The following is a 19,007-nucleotide window of genomic DNA, read 5'->3' as shown; positions in this document are numbered from 1 at the left end:
AAGGGCCTGGCAGTCCCCGGGGTCTAGCCACGCTCCTCTTCCCCACCCAAGCCAAGCAGCCCGACTTCGCGGGTAGCCTCGATCGCTTCTTGGTCTCTCAGTCCTTAGAGCTTGTTTCTTCCTCCGGTAAAACGAGTCTCTCTTAAAACTATCAGCGATAGAAATCCGGTTTGCGGAACCCCAAACGAAGGACAGAGGCGCGGCGGCACATGCGCGGGCTTTATTATAAAGCACGTTTCTCACGACCTCGGGTCCCCAGTTATGATAGGACAGCACCCAGACTCGCAACTTAGCACAGGCGCCTGAGGGCAGTCCAGTACTGGAGAGGGAAAAGGGCCGCTTCCGGAGGCCTAGGGGTTGGGGTGTGTGGAAAACTTTGAAACTCCAAACAAGAGCCACCCCTTCGTGACTATTGCACGCACCGAAAGGGACTCAAGCTGTACGTCAGCTCTTCTCCCTGTTAAAGGGACACAGCGATCCTCTTTTTTCCTAAGGCCTTGAAAGACTTCCGCCCACACCCAATATGGCGGGCGACAGGACCTGGTCGAGTTCCGGGAATGTGGAGCAGATCATCACTGGGAGGGGGTGGAGCCTCCTTTGCCCAAGTTTCGATCCCACCAGGACTGGATAATGCGCGTCCAGCTGGCGCTTTGTCGCATCTGTGTTGCAGTGCCTGCACTCTTTGGGCGAGGAAGTCCCTTCAGGAAAGGAGGAAGAAAGAGTGAGCCTCATTCTGGCGTCCCGAATCAGGTCCCTATCACCAGCTTGCTCTGCACAGGGCAGTCAGAGACACGGGATGATGCGTGTGCCGGGATCCTAAATGAAACTGCACAGCCAGAGATCTAGTGTTTAGAGGATGGGGCAGAACTCAAGGATTTAAAATAGCTTAAAAAGTTGGGGAGAGGCTCAGATGCCAGCAAGCCTCGTACTCTATGAACCTCACGGTTCAGAACTTTGGCGTGAAGTTGGTCTGCACTACAGATTTCTGTTCTCATAGCGGTCTGGCCTGTAAGAGCTCTCCCTAACAGGTGAAGGCATGTTCCGGGGGCGGGGCCTTGGACAAAGCAGGAAGAGGGAGGGAATCCCAGCAAATCACTGGACACTGCGACAGGGGAAGGATTAGAACTGCAGGTCCCAGCATGCTCTACAACACGAAAGGGGAAATTTGGTGGCTCTGAAACTAGAATTCCCGACATGCCCTACACTAAAGGAGGGGCAGGCGGCTGAAGGTTCAGGTCCCAAACCATCCAACGCTGGCGCTCACCTTGAAGGAACCCTCAAACTCATCGCTCATCCTTCGGAGCTCACGGCCGTAGCGCTGCGCTGCCCAGAGATTGGGGGGAGCCGAACGCGAGCGTCCTCGAAAAGGGCTAAGCTCCTCCTCCATCCCTTCATCCTCCTCGGTCCCCGCTGGATACGAGCTGTGTCGACTCCGGGTCTCCATAGCCCCAGCGCCTGCAGAGGTCAGGGAGTGGAAGAGGTGTGAATCTCTGGCCTTTCATTGTCCGTTCCACAGCCCCAGTCCCTCCTTTGTGAATGCAGAGAACTCAGAGGGCTTTTGTGAGAAATCGAATATTCCACAAACCCTTGTAATGAAGAAGCCTTTAGTGTACAAAAAAGGACAGTTTACTGTGCCTTTCACAAAACAGGGACATAAGATATAACTATCACATGGTCTAATAGCCACCCTTAAGTAGGGAAGTGTCTTGCTGTGTCTTTGCAGGGGTCTTGGAAAACAACGCTCTGCATTCCCTATTGGGCCTTTTTTGGGAGACAGTGTCAAGCACTGTCATCATCCGTTTTATTTTTCTGAGACTGGAGTGTGTATGTACTGAACTATCCTCCTCACCACCTGCTTCAAAAGATCCAGCATGGAGGTTGAAGTCAAAGCAGAAGGTTTAAGGTCAGCCTAGACTACAGAAGAACTTGTCTCACAAAAAAGAGTGGGGTGGGATGCGGACACTGGACTATGAAGACACAGGCACACAATAGCCACACAGGTGGTCAGAGAGGTCACATTTCCTCAGGTTAACAAGGTTGTTAAGGCCTGAGGCTAGAAGTCCCTGGATTTGGAACCCAGAGCCCATCAGGCTGTGCAGCTCTTGCCTTGCCCAGCCACCCTTCACTTTTAAGTTTTCTTAATGAAGGAACAGTCTCACCTTGCCTGCATACTAACACACCTGTGTGGTGGTTGTATCGGAGTGTAGATGTGTCCTGTGAGCTGCAAGAGCATTGTGGGTGATCTCCTCTGGTCTGGGTATCATATGCCATCCTGACTTCTCCAATCTGTACCCCTCTGTCCAGACAAGTGAAGACCCAGAACCACTCCCAGGGGCAGAGTCCAGAGCTAGCCACAGCCTGCTGCCCACACCCAGGTGTCTGCAGGCTTGGGAGGAGGTAAAATCACCCTCAGGTTCGGGGGTTGATAAATTTGCTTCCCTCTCTCAAAGGTCAGCTGGCAAGACTGCAGCTCAGATGTAGGATTGCAGCTGCAGGCACGTGATAAAAAGCAGAGGTAAGGAGGGGACCCTCACGAACGACCTGGGCTGGGTCTGCTCCAAGCATCTGGCCAGAACAGAATATCATTGCTCACCTACAGAGTGCTTCCACTAGGACTGACCACTCAGTAGCTGGGTGGGTTCCCTTTGGTGATCTTGGATCCATTTCCCCAGTTCCTTGTCACCTCAGTCTTTGTGTCCCCGGGGTACAGCCTGTCTCATAGAGTCACCATTCCACCCTGCCCTTTGAGCATCCATTGGTTTCGTCGTGGCTCCTGTGTGGCAGATGTTCTCCCCATTTTACATAGAAGCTGGACACCGAAAGGAACATGGCTGTGTCCTGGTGGTGCAGCCAGTCTGCACTGAGTAATGAACCTGAGTCCTAGAATCATGGCGTTTGTGTGCTGAGCTGGTGGTGGCAAGACGAATGTCTTCCAGGTGGCCTTGCTCTGAGCTCAGCCTCTCCTTCATGAAGAAGCAAAACAAGGGCTGGTAAAGGAGCTTTCAGTACCACCTGAGGAGCTGAGTGGGGGGCCTTGGAATCCCTGTAAGGGAGAAACCACCTCTGTCCTCCGACCTTCACTAGCACTTGGACATGTGACACTTGTACCCCTTCCTGAACAAATCTGCTTTCATAAGCTATGTTAAAAATCCTTGTTTAGGCCTGGCGGTGGTGGCACGCACCTTTAATCCCAGATTAAATTTAATCCCAGATTTCTGAGTTCGAGGCCAGCCTGCTCTACAGAGTGAGTTCCAGGACAGTCAGGGCTACACAGAGAAACCCTGTTTCAAAACAACAACAACAACAAATCCTTGTTTAGTACCAGGCATGGTAGTACACGGCTTTAATCCAAGTGTTCTGGAGGTCCTTGGATCTCTGAGTTCAAGGCCAGCCTGGTCCACAGAGTGAGTTCCAGGACTGCCAGAGTTACAGTCTCAAAAAACAAAACAAACAAAAATCCTTGCTTTGCATGCTCAAGGTCCTGGGTTCCATCCCAGCACCTCACCAACAACCAACCAACCAATCAGAACACTGACCAGGTCAGGCTGGAAGATTCTTTTGGATTGGCTCATTTAGTTCTTAACTCATATTATTGAGGCAGTCCCTCATTTTACAGGGAGGGAAACTAAGGCAAACAGCATATACACCATATCCAAGGTCACACAATAAGTGACAAAGACTGGTACAAACCAGTCTGACTCCAGGATCTGTGTTCTTCTCATGTCCCAGCCACCCTTCAAACCACCTTGGTAGCCCAATTTGGAGGAGTCATGTTCTCCAGCCCCGACTAGTGTCAGCCATGCCAAGAGTCCATGCTGTGGCATGGAGAACTGTTAATTATTAGAGGCACTCAGCAACAAAACACCATCCATTCGTGTCAAGAGTAATTGCACTGGCTGATGAGAAAGGGTCTCTCTCAGGTGGCAGAAATGCTGACCTTACACTTCTGGTCCCTCTGCTCCCTGCCCCCAACAGCAGTTCACGTGGTGCTGAGATTAGAAGCCAAGGCTGTGGGCAAGCTAGGCCAGTATTCCAAAGACTGAGCTGCATCTCCAGCCCCTTAATGGAAGTTTGAAAATTATCTTTGCATTTACCGGAAAGAACCTGAAGATTCTGTGTACTCTTTGGACAAAGAGGGTGGGTAAGGTGTGGCCTAGACCTGCCTCAGTCCCTCAGGGGAAGGGATGGGTGGCTACCTTCTGGGTGGATGCTCAGGTCTGCCCATAAGCCACCCTCTCAGACAGACTTGGGGTGGGGGAAGCAGGAAGACGCTGGTTGAAATGAACCTTTAGCTTTAAGCTCCTTACCCACAGGGCTTCTGGGTAAGTAGGTGTGGCCGAACCAGCAAATTCACAGAGGAAGAAGCATCCTAGCATACTCCATTAAAATTGGTCAGAGTGCCTAGGGGATGACAAACCATGGAAAGGTGCCTGCCACCAAGCCCTCAATTCCTGAGACCACAAGGTAGAAGAGGAGAGAACCAAGCCAGCTCCTAAAAAGTATCCTCTGACCTCTATACATGTCTTTACACACACAAAATAATTTGTAAAAAAAAAAAAAAATTAACATGGTGACCAGGGTGAGGAGTACTAAAAACAAAAACAGCGGTTTCCCAGCCGCTTCCAAGCAGTGAGGCTCTGCCCTCAGGCAGGGCAGGCCACTCTGTCTGCCTAGTCTCCACAACTGCCTGCCCAGACCTGTGCAGTAGCCTTGAGGAAAGGCATTTTAGAGTCTAGCCTGGGGCCTTACCTGGCCCTGCTCTGGCCAAATGTTCTGTCAGGGCCTCTATAACAACAGCGCAGCTTGCTGGTAGGTAGATTCAGAGTCAAAATGTCCCAGAAAACACCTTACCATCGATTTACTCAGTAACACTGAAATGTGATTTTCACACAGTTCTTACCTGTCATAATAAAATACTTTGTTCCCTGGACTTGTCAGCCACTTCAATAGATAAGCCCGCTCCCAGCTAGGCATGGTAGCACATGCCCTTAATCCAAGCCCTTGGTGGGAGAGTTTCAAGTTCAAGGCCAACAGAGCTAGTTCCTGGAAAACCTGAGCTACATAGAGAAACTCTGTCTCAAAAAAATCAAAATAAAGAAAGAACTATTCCTGAAGTTGGTACAAACCCGTAGTCCCAGCTACTTGCTATCTGCTGAGGCCAGATGGTTGCTTAAGAAGCCTGGAGTTTGAGGTCAGCCTGGGCAACACAGTGAGATTTTGTCTCACCAAATGTAACAAAGGCCAGAGATGTGGTTCAGTGAGAGAGTGTAAGCTGGAGGCCCTGGGCCTGGATCTTAAAACCTCAAAACACAACAACAAAAATATTCCTAGCTCAGGGGTTGTGCACAAGCACAAGGATTTAGCCCATGTCTAAATCCCTGTTCTAAAACCCAACTATGTCTTTCTTAACCTTCAATGGCTCCCTGTTGTCTATCTGTATACCTTCAAGTCACTTCTATCCTGAGTCTAACCTATACCTCATATTTGCCATACAAGAACACTGGATGTTTAAGGCACTGCATAAATTTCCCTTACTACTGAAGGAACCTCAGGTCTGCAGAGAATGAGCCAATTCAACAACAACAATGATATCCACAACTAGGGTGGTAATCGGGCATAGGGCCTCCATGATGCCTCCTCTGTGCCAGGCAGTATCAAAGCAGTTACTGGAGCCCTGAGAAGCAGGACCAGTTCTATTCCCATTTTACAGATTAGGAAATTAAGGCAGAAGCACTTAACCTCTCAATCTGCAGTTAAAAGGCCCTCCTCAGCTGCTGCAGTCTGGCCCTGAGACCAGAACTGGCTGCTTCTCCCATTTTTTGTCCTCCCCCTCCCTTCCTACAGTGCAGTCGGTGGGTTGCAGTCCCTGCCTTAGGGATGCTAACAGCTCAGCGGACCCTGGTGCAGGAAGTCAGGAGAGGTAGGGCCAGGGTGAGCTGACTCTGCACACAGAGGTGACTGAAAGGTCCACAGCTCTGGCAGGTCTGACACTTGCAAATCTCACTTGTGCTGCTTTTGCTTTGCTGAGACAGAGTCTAAGTAGCCCAAGCCATCCCCAAACTCATCAGTGCTTGGTGCTGCTGAGATTAGAGGCATATACTACCATACCCAGTTCTGCTTTTAAGACCAATGTTTATGAAGCCCCCTCCACACACACACACCCCACATTGGCCCAGGGAGTGACTCTGCCTAGCATGGGAAGGTAGGGAAGTCAAGAGGGCATTCAGCTGCCTTCCCCATGGCTATTCCCCCTGGAGTCCTCATTGACAGCAGCTCTCCTTCGTGGTGGAGCCGGGTTGAGCCTCTGTGCTCCTTGCAGCAGCAGGCCTGTGCTCCCTAAAGCTGTTTTCAAAGCCTGTCAGCGTTCCTCCCCCACCTCCAGACTCAGGCTTGCCCTTCCTCCCAGTCTCTCATGGCAGACCCTATCACTTTGTCCTAGCACGTGCCTGCCAATTGCCACCTCCTTCCTGTTGGAGCACCTCGTAATACTCAAGGTAGCTCCTCTTCTTGGGGCTGGAACAGCTTACCCCATAACCACAAGATGGAAGCCAGGTTCCTCAGTCCCATGTTGCTAGGACAGCTCTAAAGAGTGGGCTTCTAGCCTAGGGTTGTCTGGACAAGGCCAGGCCCTTCGCTCTCCAGACTGGAGCACTGTGACAAAGCGGTGCGGGACCTCAGCCAGGCCCCACCTGTGGACGTGCACCAGCCGCCTGCCTTCATGCACAAGCTCAAGCAGCTGAGTGGGGTCTGCCTGTACTCTGAAGAGCTGCCCTCCCAGGTGGACCTGCCACAGCTGCCTCTGCAGATTGGCAGCTGCACAGGGTACATGGAGCTCATGGTGAGGCTGAAGCAGAATGAGGCCTTCCTGGGCTTCCTGGGCCCCAAGGTGAGTCCCGGAAATTAAGAATTCCACCATGGAGAGATGGGACTGGAGAGATAGCTCAGCAGTTAAGAGCACTGACTGCTTTTCCAGAAGTCCTGAGTTCAATTCCCAGTAACCACATGGTGGCTCACAACCATCTGTAATGGGATCCTATGCCTTCTTCTGGTGTGTCTGAAGACAGCAACAGTGTTCTCACATTAAGTAAATAAATAAATTAACTAATTAATTTAATCCCAGCACTTGGGAGGCAGAGGCAGATCTCTTGAGTTTGAAGCCAGCCTGGTTGAACAAATTCCAGGACAGCTAAGGCTATACAGAGTAACCCTGTCTTGAAAAAACAAACAATAAATAATAATAAAAAATAATAATAAAAAAGAGAAGGAAACTTGAAGGTTAAAAGAAGGGATAGGGGACTGGAAAAATGGCTCAGTGGTTCAGAGCATTTACTGCTCTTTCATAGGATGTGAGTTCAGTTCCCAGCAACCATGTGGGGCAGCTCACAACTACCTGTAACTCCAGTTTTAGGGGTCCAACACCCTCTCCTGGACTCTAAGGCACATACACTTGCACATGCATATTTTACATGGGCATACATATACACTTACTTTAAAAAAGAAGGTGGAGGGCTGGCGAGATGGCTCAGTGGGTAAGAGAACTGACTGCTCTTCCTAAGGTCCTGAGTTCAAATCCCAGCAACCACATGGTGGCTCACAACCATCCATAATGAGATCTGATGCCCTCTTCTGGGGTATCTAAAGACAGCTATCATGTACTTACATATAAGAAATAAATAAATCTTTTTTTAAAAAAAAAAGGATTTTAAAAAAGAAGGTGGAATGCCAAGCATGGTAGCCTGGGATTTTAGTACTTGGTAGGTAGAGATCAGAGGATCAGGAGTTCAAAGCTAGTCTCAACTGTACAGAAGTTTGAGGCAGTCCAGGGACACATGAAGGGGTAGGGCTAAGTTAAGCTCTATGGAGCCAGTGACAGACCTGGTTGAGCTCAGATTTCTGTGGCTGTACAGGATCAACAATGGGAGGTGAGGAGTATAACCAGTATCTTCAGTGCCTCTCCTTCCATCTTGGTACTCACTCACACTTTCCAATTTCACAAGGCTCTTGTTTGTCACTTAGGGTCACCTGCCTGTCCCATCTGGGCAAGAATAGTCCTGCTGTAGGTGAGCCATGGAGTAAGAAAGAACCTACTGGCCACTGGAAGGCCCTATTCCTGGCACTGAGGAGTCTTCCAACAATACCTTAGGAAAGTCACTTCTTGGGCTGCAGAGATGGCTCAGGGGTTAAGAGCACTGACTGCTCTTCCAAAGGTCTTGAGTTCAATTCCCAGCAACCACATGGTGGCTCACAACCATCGTTAATGGGATTCAGTGTGTCTGAAGACAGCTACTGTCTCATACAGATGAAACTATACAGTTGAGGCTAGCCTTGAACTCCTGACCCTCTGATCTCACATACAGAAAGTAAATACGTAAATTTAAAAAAAAAAGGAAAGTTGCTTCCTTGGGCCTCTGCTTAGCTCCCACTGATGTCTATCTTGGGGACATATTAAGGGAGTCTGTTCAGAGCATTCAGTAAATCAGCTTAATCAGTAAGGGCATACCACACATCCCTGTGAATTAGCCCGGCGATAGCTGGTTTGTAGAAGAGGCAATCTGATGATCAGAGCTATCTAGGGCTTCCCAAGAGTCTTCAGGAAGTATGGCTGCAACAGGAATGTAAGGGGCAATGTCAGGGGGCAGGCAGATCATGGCAGTGAGGAACCTACCTCCATGATGACTGTTGTTGGCTGCCCGTTCCTGCTGATGAACGATGCTCCCCAGGAGACCTGGGGCCAGGTAGGAACCTGGCTGGTCCTCAGTGAGGCTAGGGCCCAGGCCCCTATCTGTAGTCCTAGCGTCTTCCTGCTCACTCGGCTCAAACTCTGGGATCTGGAACATACTCTGGGCTGTAGAGACAAGGTAGGAAGTACTCAGTACACAGCTAGGCAAACAGTGTTTATGAGAAGCAGGGGAGAGGTAGTCCTGTCTCCCTCTCCCACCAACGTAGCCCAACTCCCCAAATCTTCCCAATCCCTCATCTGTCTGCTGAGTCTGGCCTAGCTGTCGCCGGAATCCTAAATCTCCCTTCAGAGCCCTGTGCGCTCCAGACCCTAGTGCGCTCCCCCTGCCCGTTAGGACCGCGGATAGGTCTCACCCCAAGCCCGATCTCGAGGCCCCTAAGCGGGGCCTGCCTCCTCCCTCCAGTTCTAAGGGCGCCCGGCCCTAGTTTCCTGGGCGACGAGAACTGTCACAGATCTGACCCAATCAGTTCTCGAAGTAAATCCCGGGTCGGCCTGGAGGCGGGGCCACCCCAAGCCAGGTCCCACCCCTGCGCCGACCTGCTGGTCTCCACCGCCTTCCTCCCGCGTCGCTCCCCAGGCTCCGGATTCCGGAATCGGACTTCCTCAAGCCTAGGGCGTGTGCAGGAGCCAGCGAAGGCTGCTTTGGGGTTCCCATTTGGATCCTGGAGGCCTGCTTCGGCTGTTAAGTCCTCCAGCCCTTCTGAGCCCGAATTCCCTCCAGTAAAATGGGGCTAATGACAACTCCCTGGGGAGCTGGTGAAAACTCTGTAAACAGCTTAGTGATTACTTATAGAGCGGTTCACTGAAGCCCGGCCGTCGGATGCAATGATCGTTGCAATGGTTATTGCTCCCCCTGGACCGAGTGACCGGGATGAGAAGACCAGCTCCTTCTTCCCGATCGTGGAGGCCTTGCACTGCCCGTCTTGGGGACAAGTCCCCGCGCCATCTCGGGAGCTCCTTTCCGACAGGATGGCCGCCCGGGTGCGGGAGAAGGGACAGGGGAGCCCAGGACGGCGAGCCGTGGAGCTCTAGGGGGCTCTGCTACTAGGATAGGTGTGCGTAAGCTGCCCCAGGCCGGAGCGCCGAGCCTGCGGACAGAAGCAAGGGGGCGGGGCCCAGGTACCATCTTGGTTGTGGGCGGAAGTTTCCTTCAGCGACCCTGTGCGGGGAAGTCGTTGCCGCCCCCATAAGGGCAAGCCGATCGCGATGTGGGTTTGGGGACTTAAGCGTGGGAAATGGTAGTCTCCAAACATTAAGAGCTGGCGGCCCATGGCTCTAGTAACCCAGGTGCTTGCTGTGTGCGGCCTGCTCTACTCTCGGCCGCCCGCCGCCATCCGTAACCCGGGACACCCGCCGGCAGCGCACCTTACGCCGATTCTCGAAGAGATGTACGCCGGGCGCGGCGCATGGCTTCGGAGTCCCTGCCGGCCGCTACGCAGTTTACGTAGTGAACGGACGCTCGCGCAGGCGCAGGAGTGGGGCGGAGCAGCGGGAGCCGGGGAGCTGGAGCCCGGTGTCCCGGCGACCGGATCCCGCTTACCCCGCGGCGGCCTGAGAACCTGACATCGACTTCCTCTTATTCACCAGGGCTGAGGGTGGACGCGGTGGGGGGAACACGTCTGGAATCTTGAGGACAGAGGAAGAAGCCTCCCAATCCGGATTATTGGAGGGGAAAGAGGAACCAAGCTTGGGGAGGGGGAGAGCGGGGCGGTGGGCGCCCCCGCAGCGGCCGCTGCCCTAAGCTGACGGGCATCGGCCGGCTCTCCCCCTCCTGCCAGCCGGACACGAGCGACCAAGGCCAGGGACTCTGTGCCACTGCATCCTCGCATCTTGGCTCTGGGGCTGGCCCAGGGAGGGACACCCCAACCCCCATTTCATTTGCCCTGGGTATGAAAGACTACCCTTTATACACTCCAGAGTGACGGGGACAAGGCCCAGGGCCCAGGTTACCCGTGCCCACCCCCACCCCCACCCCCGTCTCTACTGAGGAGGAAAGGCCTGACAGCCCCAACTTCTTTTTTTTTTTTTCCAGAGTTCCCAGGTCTCACCACCCATTGCAGTTCCCACCCCTCCGTATTTATTTCCCTGGCTTCTGGCCAGTCCCCTATCTCTGTCAACGGGTTTCAGGCCTCCCTCCTTGACATGGAGAGTAACCTGTCTGGTTTGGTGCCTGCAGCTGGGCTGGTACCTGCACTGCCACCTACAGTGACCCTGGGGCTGACCGCTGCCTATACTGCCCTGTACGCTCTGCTCTTCTTCTCTGTCTATGCCCAGCTCTGGCTGGTGCTTCTGTATGGGCACAAGCGCCTAAGCTATCAGACGGTATTCCTGGCGCTCTGTCTGCTCTGGGCAGCCCTGCGGACCACACTCTTCTCCTTCTACTTCCGAGATACCCCCAGGGCCAACCGCCTGGGGCCCTTGCCTTTTTGGCTTCTCTATTGCTGCCCTGTCTGCCTGCAGTTCTTCACACTGACGCTTATGAACCTCTACTTTGCGCAGGTAACCACGGGAACTGGTGTGGTGGGAGTAGGAGGGCAATCCCAAGGGGCCAAAGGAGTGATGGGTATCTCTGCTCCCAGGTGGTGTTCAAGGCCAAGGCGAAGCGTCGGCCAGAGATGAGCCGAGGCTTGTAAGTACTGGAGATGTTAATGGGTCAGTGGCAGGGAGGAAGCCTACCCAGCAGGGCTGAGACAAGACGAACCTCAGAAATATTTGTGATAGAGCTTGAAGAGCATAAAGCACCCGGTACAGACTACCATGCTAGTGTCAGGGGAGAGAGAACATCAACCTCATCTGTAGTGGAGAAAGATGGAGGCTCCAATCCATGGGATGCATGAAGTCTTGCTGCACTTTTAGTGACCTTGGCTGCAACACCCATCCTTACACAGTGCCTTCCAGTTTATAAAGATGTTTCGCAAGCGTCTTTGCACATCTCACCTGAGGTGCTATCCGTATCCTCATTTGAGAGATGAAGAAACTGAGGCCCAGTTAGACAAAGCAACACGTTCAAGGTCACACAGCTGAAATGAGGCCCCTCCAGCACTCCTGTCCAGATGTTTGACCTGGTGCTCCTATGATGCCATAGCTTTCAATCTCCTCCCCTCTCTGAGCCTCAGTTTCCTCATGCAAAACTAGATGAGCAGAGTTTGGATTTGACCACCTGAGTTCTAATTGACCCTGGGGTCTCCTGAGGAGTCAGGGTTGTTGGTAAGGGCCAAGGAGATGTACGGTCTGGGGCTGACTTTGCTGTGGGCCGCAGGCTGGCTGTCCGAGGGGCCTTCGTGGGTGCTTCACTGCTCTTTTTGCTGGTGAATGTACTGTGTGCAGTGCTGTCTCGCCAGCGCCAGGCACAGCCCTGGGTCCTTCTGCTGGTACGTGTCCTGGTGAGCGACTCTCTCTTCGTCATCTGTGCCCTCTCGCTTGCTGCCTGCCTCTGCCTAGTGGCCCGTCGAGCCCCTTCCACCAGCATCTACTTAGAGGCCAAGGTAGGGCCACCAAGCTTGGTGGAGTATCCTTGGAGCTCCTTAGACAGAGTTCTTTAGGATGTAAAGGAAGGTAGGAGTCTCCTCTCCCTGAAGATCCTCTATTGTCATTTCTGCCAGGGGACCAGTGTGTGTCAGGCAGCTGCTATAGGGGGTGCCATGGTCCTACTCTATGCCAGCCGGGCCTGTTACAACCTGGCAGCTCTGGCTTTGGCCCCTCGGAGCCGGCTAGATGCCTTCGATTACGACTGGTACAACGTATCTGACCAGGTAGGCATTGGTCATGTTTGTCCCTTCTTTAGGAACTATAATATCTAGCCTCCAGCTGGCCAGGGCTCTGCCAGCATCCTCTGTGGTGTCCTCAGTCTCTTGTTTTTCCCCAGGCAGATTTGGTGAATGACCTAGGGAACAAAGGCTACCTGGTGTTTGGCCTCATCCTCTTCATTTGGGAATTGCTGCCCACCACATTGCTGGTGGGCTTCTTCCGGGTACACCGGCCCCCACAGGATCTGGTAGGCCCCCCCCCAACGCCTCTTGGTCCAGTATAGAGGTTCTGGACCCTGGGAATTCTGGTCTGGGGTCCTGGGACAGTTATGGCATTAGAAAACAATATCCATAGTATGGACTTCTTCCCCCATACCTTACAGAGCACCAGTCGAATCCTCAATGGGCAGGTTTTTGGCTCCCGATCCTATTTTTTTGACCGGGCTGGCCACTGTGAGGATGAGGGCTACTCCTGGGAGCATAGCCGGAGTGAGAGCACCAGGTAGGAGCCTCAACCCTGCTGGAAGTACCTTGGGATCCTGCCTGGCTCCGGGAAGCTATGGGGACCAATCTGTTCTGAGTGGAATCCCTCTGGGTTTCCAGTGCTCACCCCACCCCTGCCCCCAAAACCAGTTTGCCCTCAAAACCCCCCCCCCAAAAAAAAAGCAGATTGCCCTTTGACCTAGGGCTCTCTGTTTCTCAGCCTCTCTCCCATTTCAAGAATGTGGCCCTGGGTACTGCCTGGGACTCACCTTGCTTCTCTGCCTGCAGCATGTCCGGCAGCCTGGGCTCTGGCAGTTGGTATGGTGCCATCGGGCGTGAGCCAGGCTGGGGAGGGGCCAGCCAGACGAGGACCACTCCTCTGCTCTTCTCCCAGGTGCCAGGACCTGGTAGCCACCACCACAGCCTCTATTCCACACCACAGACGTGATCTCCTTTTACTCCCCTTAGAATACCCTGGCCCCAGCTCCCCTGACCCCTGGCCCCTGTGCCAAGTACATCTGCTGCTGCTTGCCCAGGATGCCAGGGGAATGTGGCTGCTTCTCTCCTCTGGTGGGCTCCTTGCTGATCCTATTGTAGTGAGCTTGTGCCATCCCCCTAAAATGGGAACAAGGTCCCAGGATACCAGATGCTCACAGTGCCCTGGCATGACCTGCCACCTCTGCTTCCACACTGGAGCCGGCTACCTCTCCTGTGCCTACCACTCAATAAACAGAGGCTGTGCCCCGTCCTCCTTCCTATCACTTGTCTGAGTTTTGCTCCTTCTTACCTTGACCTATTGGGCATCAGGATGATCCAACGCTGGCCCTTGACTTGGGTTGCTCGGCTGGGCGGTGCCATTCACCTTTGGTGAAGCACGTGAGCACTAAGCAGCAGGGGCACTGCATGTGCCTCTGTTCTTAAAACTTTACTGGTTCAGAATAGCCTTCTCTGTGATGCCCAACCGGGCCTGAAATTCCTGGGTTCAGATGATCCTCCTGCCTTAGCCTCAGCTCAGATAACTGAAGCTAGAGGTTTGTCCTGGTTGAAAAATCACTTCCACAAGCTGGGGGTGTGGCTTAACTGTTGAGTACCTTCCAGGAATGTCCAAGGCCATGAGCTGAATCTCTCTGGGAGGGGCCAGGGAATCAATCTCCATGAAACTTTACTGGTTGTGCAGAGAACCATAACCCTTCTCGGGACCATACGGCACTGTAATTATCTGTATTTAGGCATCCTTAAATTTTTGTATTACATTTATTTATTGTGTGTGTATGTGTGAACTCATGTATTGTAGAGGCAATACTCTCCTTCTGTCCTGGGTCCTATAGATCAAACTCAGGTGTAGAGGCTTGGTAGCAAGTGCCTTGGCCCACTAGGCCATCTCATCTGCCCTTCAACATCCTTTGTTGTTTCTGTTTTTCCAAGACGGGTTCTCTATGTAGCTTTGGCTGTTCTGGAACTCTCTCTAGACCAGGCTGGCCTTGAATTCACAAAGATCCACCTATCTCTGCCTCTTGAGCTCTGGAATAGTCATGTGTGCTACCACACTCAGCTAATTTTTTTAATGACATGCATTTATTTGTATATTTTTGAGTATGTATGGACAAGCATTTGGTGCTCACATATGTAGAGGTCAGATGACAGCTTACAAGTTGGTTCACTCCTTCATATGGATTGGCGAGGTAGAACTTATATAATCAGGCCAGGTGGCAAAGGCCTTTACCTGTTGGGCCATCTCATTGGCCCAGTTTGGCATCATTTTTTTCTTAAGATTATTTTTATTTGTGTATAGGTGTGTCTGCACCTGTACCTGTGTGTAGTGCCCAAAGAGGCCAGAAGAGGGCATTGGATCCCCAGGAGCTAGAGTTAGAGGTTATTAGCTGCCTTTGGAAGAAACTGAACTTAGGTCTTTTGGAGGAGGAACAGCAAGTGCGCTTAACCACTATGCCATCTTCACAGCCTGGTAGGCATCTTGTCCTCTAATGGATTAAGTTAGTTTTGTGGAGGCCTAGTGTATGTGTGTGTACAGTGCATGTACTTGTGTGTGGACACACACACATACACACACACACACACCACAGGTATAGAGTCAGAAAAACCCATGTGGGTTCCAGGAAACAAACTTGGAATTTCAGACTTGGTGACAAGCATCCCTACAAAGCACTGAGCCATCTCACTGATCTGAGGCCTGGTTTCTGTCACCACCTCTAATATGGTCTTCAGATGTTCAGTTTAAGCTGGGCGGTGGTAGCGCACGCCTTTAATGCCAGCGCTTGGGAGGCAGAGGCAGGCGGATTTCTGAGTTCGAGGACAGCCTGGTCTACAGAGTAAGTTCCAGGACAGCCAGGGCTATACAGAGAAACCCTGTCTCAAAAATAAAAAACAAAAACAAAAACAAAAACAAAAACCAAAAAACAGATGTTCAGTTTATGGAGGATCTACAAAAGGGGGTGCTTGTGTGGCACAGCCTCCATCTCCTTGCCTGGGTATGGGTTTACCCTGATCTCCTGGCTACTTGCATGCTGAGTCAGCTCCTGTTACACTCCCCAAAGGTTTAGTCATCTCCCTGTGTTCCTGATATCCTGACAGATCTGCCCTGTGGCTCAGGATTGATTGTCAGAGTCTGTGACTCCTGGCTATAAACCTGGTGATTCCAGTTCTTTTGAGATCTCAGCCTGGCAATAAGTCTGCCTTGAAATTCTTTCTTAAGGACTATCCTGGATACAGATCTACAAGGTCTCCAGAGAGGACAGCAGAGGCTCAGACTTCAGCAGTAAGCTGGACAATCACTTTTGGTTGGAAGCAAAATTGCTAACATTTATAGGGCACTTAATTCTGTGTGCTAGGCTTTAAGCATTTATAAACACTGACCTCAGCTGGGCAGTGGTGGTTCATGCCTTTAATTCAGCATTTGAGGGGCAGAAAAAGGTGGATCTTTGTGAGTTTGAGGCCAGCATGGACTAGAGAGCAAGTTCCAGGACAGCCAAGGCTACAAAAACAAAAACAACAACAACAAAGGAAAAAGAGAAAGAGAACAAAACAAAAAACCACTGGCTTTGTATGTGTACACAGGCATTGGTGGTTTGCCTACATGTATGTTTGTGTGAGGGTGTCCCAGACAATTGTGGGTTCTGGAAACTGAACTTGGGTCTTCTGGAAAGAGAGCCAGTGCTCTCAAAGGCTGAGCCATCTCTCTAGCCCCCAAATACTGACTTCTTAAATACTCAAAATTAGCTTCCAGAGTTAAGTAATCACCCTTTTATTGTAAGTGGGAACTAGAGAATTTGCTAACCTGCTCTGACCCCCAATCATCTGTGTGGTCACTTTAGGCTTAAACGTACCGAGCATTACCACAAAACCGAGTGATGGAAGGGCATACCTTTAATCCCAGCACTCTGGAGGCAAAGGCAGGTGGATCTCTGAATTTGAGACCTCCCTAGTCTACAAGACAGACAGGAGTACACAGAGAAACCGTCTCAAAACAAAACAACAACAAAAGTACTGACCACAGAAGCATGGGGTCTCAGAAAGCTAGAGGAGAGACTGTGGAGATCAGTAAAGAAATGAACATGAACAGAGAAGGATAGAGACAGGACAGGACCCAGCCTCAGCTGTTCAGAAAATGCTAGCACTCTTTCTGCTGGAATTGTCAGGCAGCAGATGCCCTTCCGGGAGTGGGGGGCTGACTCTAGGGCCTGGAGGATCAGAGATGGGGATGCAGCCTGTGGAGCAAGAGCTGCTCCATTAGTGACTTCCCAGAACTGGGACCCAACCCATTCAACTGGTTAAATCCATGTGGCCTCAAAGAGAGCTACCGCCTTCCACTCCCACATACCCTCATCTCCCTGAGGGCCTCTTTCCCTCATAAGTGCGGAGCCCAAGGGCCAGACTTTCCTCATGGGCGGAGAAATGAAGGCTCTTCCCAGTCCAGTAATAGACGTAGAAGATTCCAGGAGATAAATGTGGCAGCTGTCCTGAGCCCCGGGCCAGCTGATGTCCAGGTTAGGGCAGCGCTGGGGCCCCCGATCCCAGCCTAGAAAGTTGGACTCCACGACAACCCCTCTCTGGCTCTTCTGCTGCTCACTGGCCTGGACAAGACAGGACTGGGGAGCCCAGAGGCTGCAGGTGCAGGTAAAGGGCTGGGTGCAAGGCGGTTGGTGGCGAGAGCTGGTGGCGAGGGTGCGGCACGTAGGGAGACGCAGCTCTGGTAGAGTTAAGCTCCCAAGGAGGGGGCTTTTGAGGGCGGGAGGAGAGGGGTCCCAGTCAGACGGCCGCACGCTCGGTCTCTGGGCTGCTTCTTGTCACCTCCGTGGCCCAGCCCATACCCGTTTGAGGCGGCGCGGGAGACCAGGTCGCAGCCAAAGCCGCAGCCACAGAGTGTGCAGACAGTAAGTGCAGAGCAGGCGCGGGAACGTGGACTGGATCTCAGGTCCTGGGAGCTGGGAGGCAACCGGCGGGGTGGGACACCTCCCGCGCATGGATGCCTTCCTCGAGTGGTATGACCGTGCGTCCCGTCGCCGGTCACGCTCTGAGGCGTCGGCGTAAGGACGTGGGGAAGGTGGTGGGAGCAAGTGGCTGTCGTTCAGTGTCACGCGGGTCCGGTGTGTGTGTGTGTGTGTGTGTGTGTGTGTGTGTGCGTGCGCGCGCGCGCGCATTCGTGCGCAAGGACCTCTAGGGTAGCTCGGTCCTCCTGCGGGCACGCCCATGGTGGTCAGTTGTGCCAGGGTCTACCGGAGCGTGGTGCAGTGCTATGCCTGCAGCCTGGGCAGCGCGCCGCTAGAGCTGCAGAATGGAATGTGGCTCAAAGATCTTTGTGGCAAATGTAACAGGCTGTGTGTATATATATATATGCCTGTGTGCGCCTGCATCTCCCGCTGCCCCCTAGGTGACAGCTGTCCCGTGGGCTGCTGTATCCGTGCTGCCCTTCCCACCCTATGCCTTGCTTCTTCTGGGAACTTTGTGCCCACTTTTCCTTTCCTTGGCTCTGGGCCTTGCCTCTACCCTGCAGCCAGATCCGCCTCGGGGTTCCTCGAAAGCCCAGCGGGCGGATGGGGACCCTGGAAGATCCCCGTTGATCCCTGCTAGGCTTCGAGGCAGGAGGGGACAGATGCATCTGAGGAGGCTGACACAGCCGCACTAGGAGAGCCAAGTATGGACTTGCTATTCCTGTCTCCAGTTCTGTGGGCTCCAGCCTCTTCCGATTTCCCCTGGAACTCCCTAGTCTTCCCTTGGTCTTCTCCAAGGCAGGCTCCCTTATGCCTCAGGAGTCCCCCCATTTTCTCACTCACTCTGCCTGGCTCAGTGTCTCCTTCCTTACCCTACTCTCCTGATGGCTAGGCTCCGGAGGTAAGAAGGAGGCTGGAGGTGTTAGTACCTGGCACCAGAGGATATGTGGGGGTTACACCTATGGATAATAAAGCTAGGGGCTCAAAAACTTTGGGGAGTCCAAGACAGAGAAGGAGGGTGTGGGTGTCAAACCTCTCCTTGACCCCATAACCCTTGGTTTGGCCTGCAGTGACCACTGCTCCCCAGGAGCCTCCTCCCTCCCAAGCAGGAAGTGGAGCTGGACCTGCCTCTGGAAGGGCCATGCGGGGCACCACACTCCTGGCCCTGTTGGCGCTGGTGCTGCTTTACTTGGTCTCTGGGGCTCTAGTGTTCCAGGCTCTGGAGCAGCCTCATGAGCAGCAGGTTCAGAAGAATCTGGAGGATGGCCGAGACCAGTTTCTGAAGGACCATCCGTGTGTGAGCCAGAAGAGCCTGGAGGAATTCATCAAGGTGGGTTGGCAGAGTTGGTTAGCAGTGGGCTCCTGCTCAGGGCGCTACTTCCAGACATGTACCTCTGGGAGTGCTGGGCAGGAGCTGGGGTCCAAGTGTTTGTTTTTAGTATGCTGGCCATGTTGTTGTTGCTTGTCTTTGCTAGCACTAGGCTGTGCCCCTGGGTAATGGTGGAAAGGAGGAAGAATGAACAAATAACTGAATGGAGTGAATGGGTGGAGCACATGGGATGTTGTATTTGCAAGCTCCACCATCCTTAGCTC

The 19,007-nt window shown here is 52.6% G+C and overlaps 3 protein-coding genes and 1 long non-coding RNA gene across 7 annotated transcripts in view; 3 read left to right on the top strand and 1 right to left on the bottom strand.

The window, feature by feature from the left end:
* Positions 1-205: 205 nt before the first annotated feature.
* On the bottom strand, positions 206-10,204 carry Bad (BCL2 associated agonist of cell death). 4 transcript variants are annotated; one of them, XM_031389488.1, is made up of 4 exons: positions 10,106-10,204; positions 8,666-8,845; positions 1,265-1,455; positions 206-698 (listed from the first exon to the last, which is right to left on the bottom strand). In XM_031389488.1, the coding sequence occupies exons 2-4, from the start codon at positions 8,835-8,837 to the stop codon at positions 573-575; spliced, it is 489 nt and encodes a 162-aa protein (XP_031245348.1). In that variant the 5' UTR covers positions 8,838-8,845; positions 10,106-10,204; the 3' UTR covers positions 206-572. The 4 variants fall into 4 exon arrangements, with proteins under 4 accessions (XP_031245348.1, XP_031245346.1, XP_031245350.1 ...); XM_031389486.1 differs by lacking the exon at positions 10,106-10,204 and adding an exon at positions 9,278-10,084; XM_031389490.1 differs by lacking the exon at positions 10,106-10,204 and adding an exon at positions 9,528-10,078.
* Positions 1,454-4,930, top strand: LOC116103470. The gene is made up of 2 exons (XR_004123479.1): positions 1,454-1,903; positions 2,451-4,930. It is a non-coding gene; the product is annotated as an uncharacterized LOC116103470 (long non-coding RNA).
* Gpr137 (G protein-coupled receptor 137) lies at positions 9,890-13,727 on the top strand. The gene is made up of 8 exons (XM_031389485.1): positions 9,890-10,627; positions 10,773-11,239; positions 11,320-11,369; positions 12,000-12,225; positions 12,343-12,492; positions 12,606-12,734; positions 12,870-12,988; positions 13,258-13,727. The coding sequence occupies exons 2-8, from the start codon at positions 10,883-10,885 to the stop codon at positions 13,415-13,417; spliced, it is 1,191 nt and encodes a 396-aa protein (XP_031245345.1). The 5' UTR covers positions 9,890-10,627; positions 10,773-10,882; the 3' UTR covers positions 13,418-13,727.
* A 3,689-nt stretch (positions 13,728-17,416) lies between these two features.
* Kcnk4 (potassium two pore domain channel subfamily K member 4) overlaps positions 17,417-19,007 on the top strand; it is an 8,179-nt gene continuing 6,588 nt past the window's right edge. Inside the window, exons 1-2 of the mRNA XM_031384716.1 lie at positions 17,417-17,510; positions 18,485-18,744. Of these exons, the coding sequence (XP_031240576.1) occupies positions 17,450-17,510; positions 18,485-18,744 (321 nt within the window). The 5' untranslated portion in view covers positions 17,417-17,449. The remainder of the gene's footprint in view (positions 17,511-18,484; positions 18,745-19,007) is intronic.

The sequence above is a fragment of the Mastomys coucha genome, unplaced genomic scaffold (genome assembly GCF_008632895.1).
Source record: "Mastomys coucha isolate ucsf_1 unplaced genomic scaffold, UCSF_Mcou_1 pScaffold21, whole genome shotgun sequence".
NCBI classification, from domain to species: domain Eukaryota; kingdom Metazoa; phylum Chordata; class Mammalia; order Rodentia; family Muridae; genus Mastomys; species Mastomys coucha.
The sequence above is the reverse complement of the archived record's forward strand: the minus strand, read 5'-3'. Positions and strand labels throughout refer to the sequence as shown.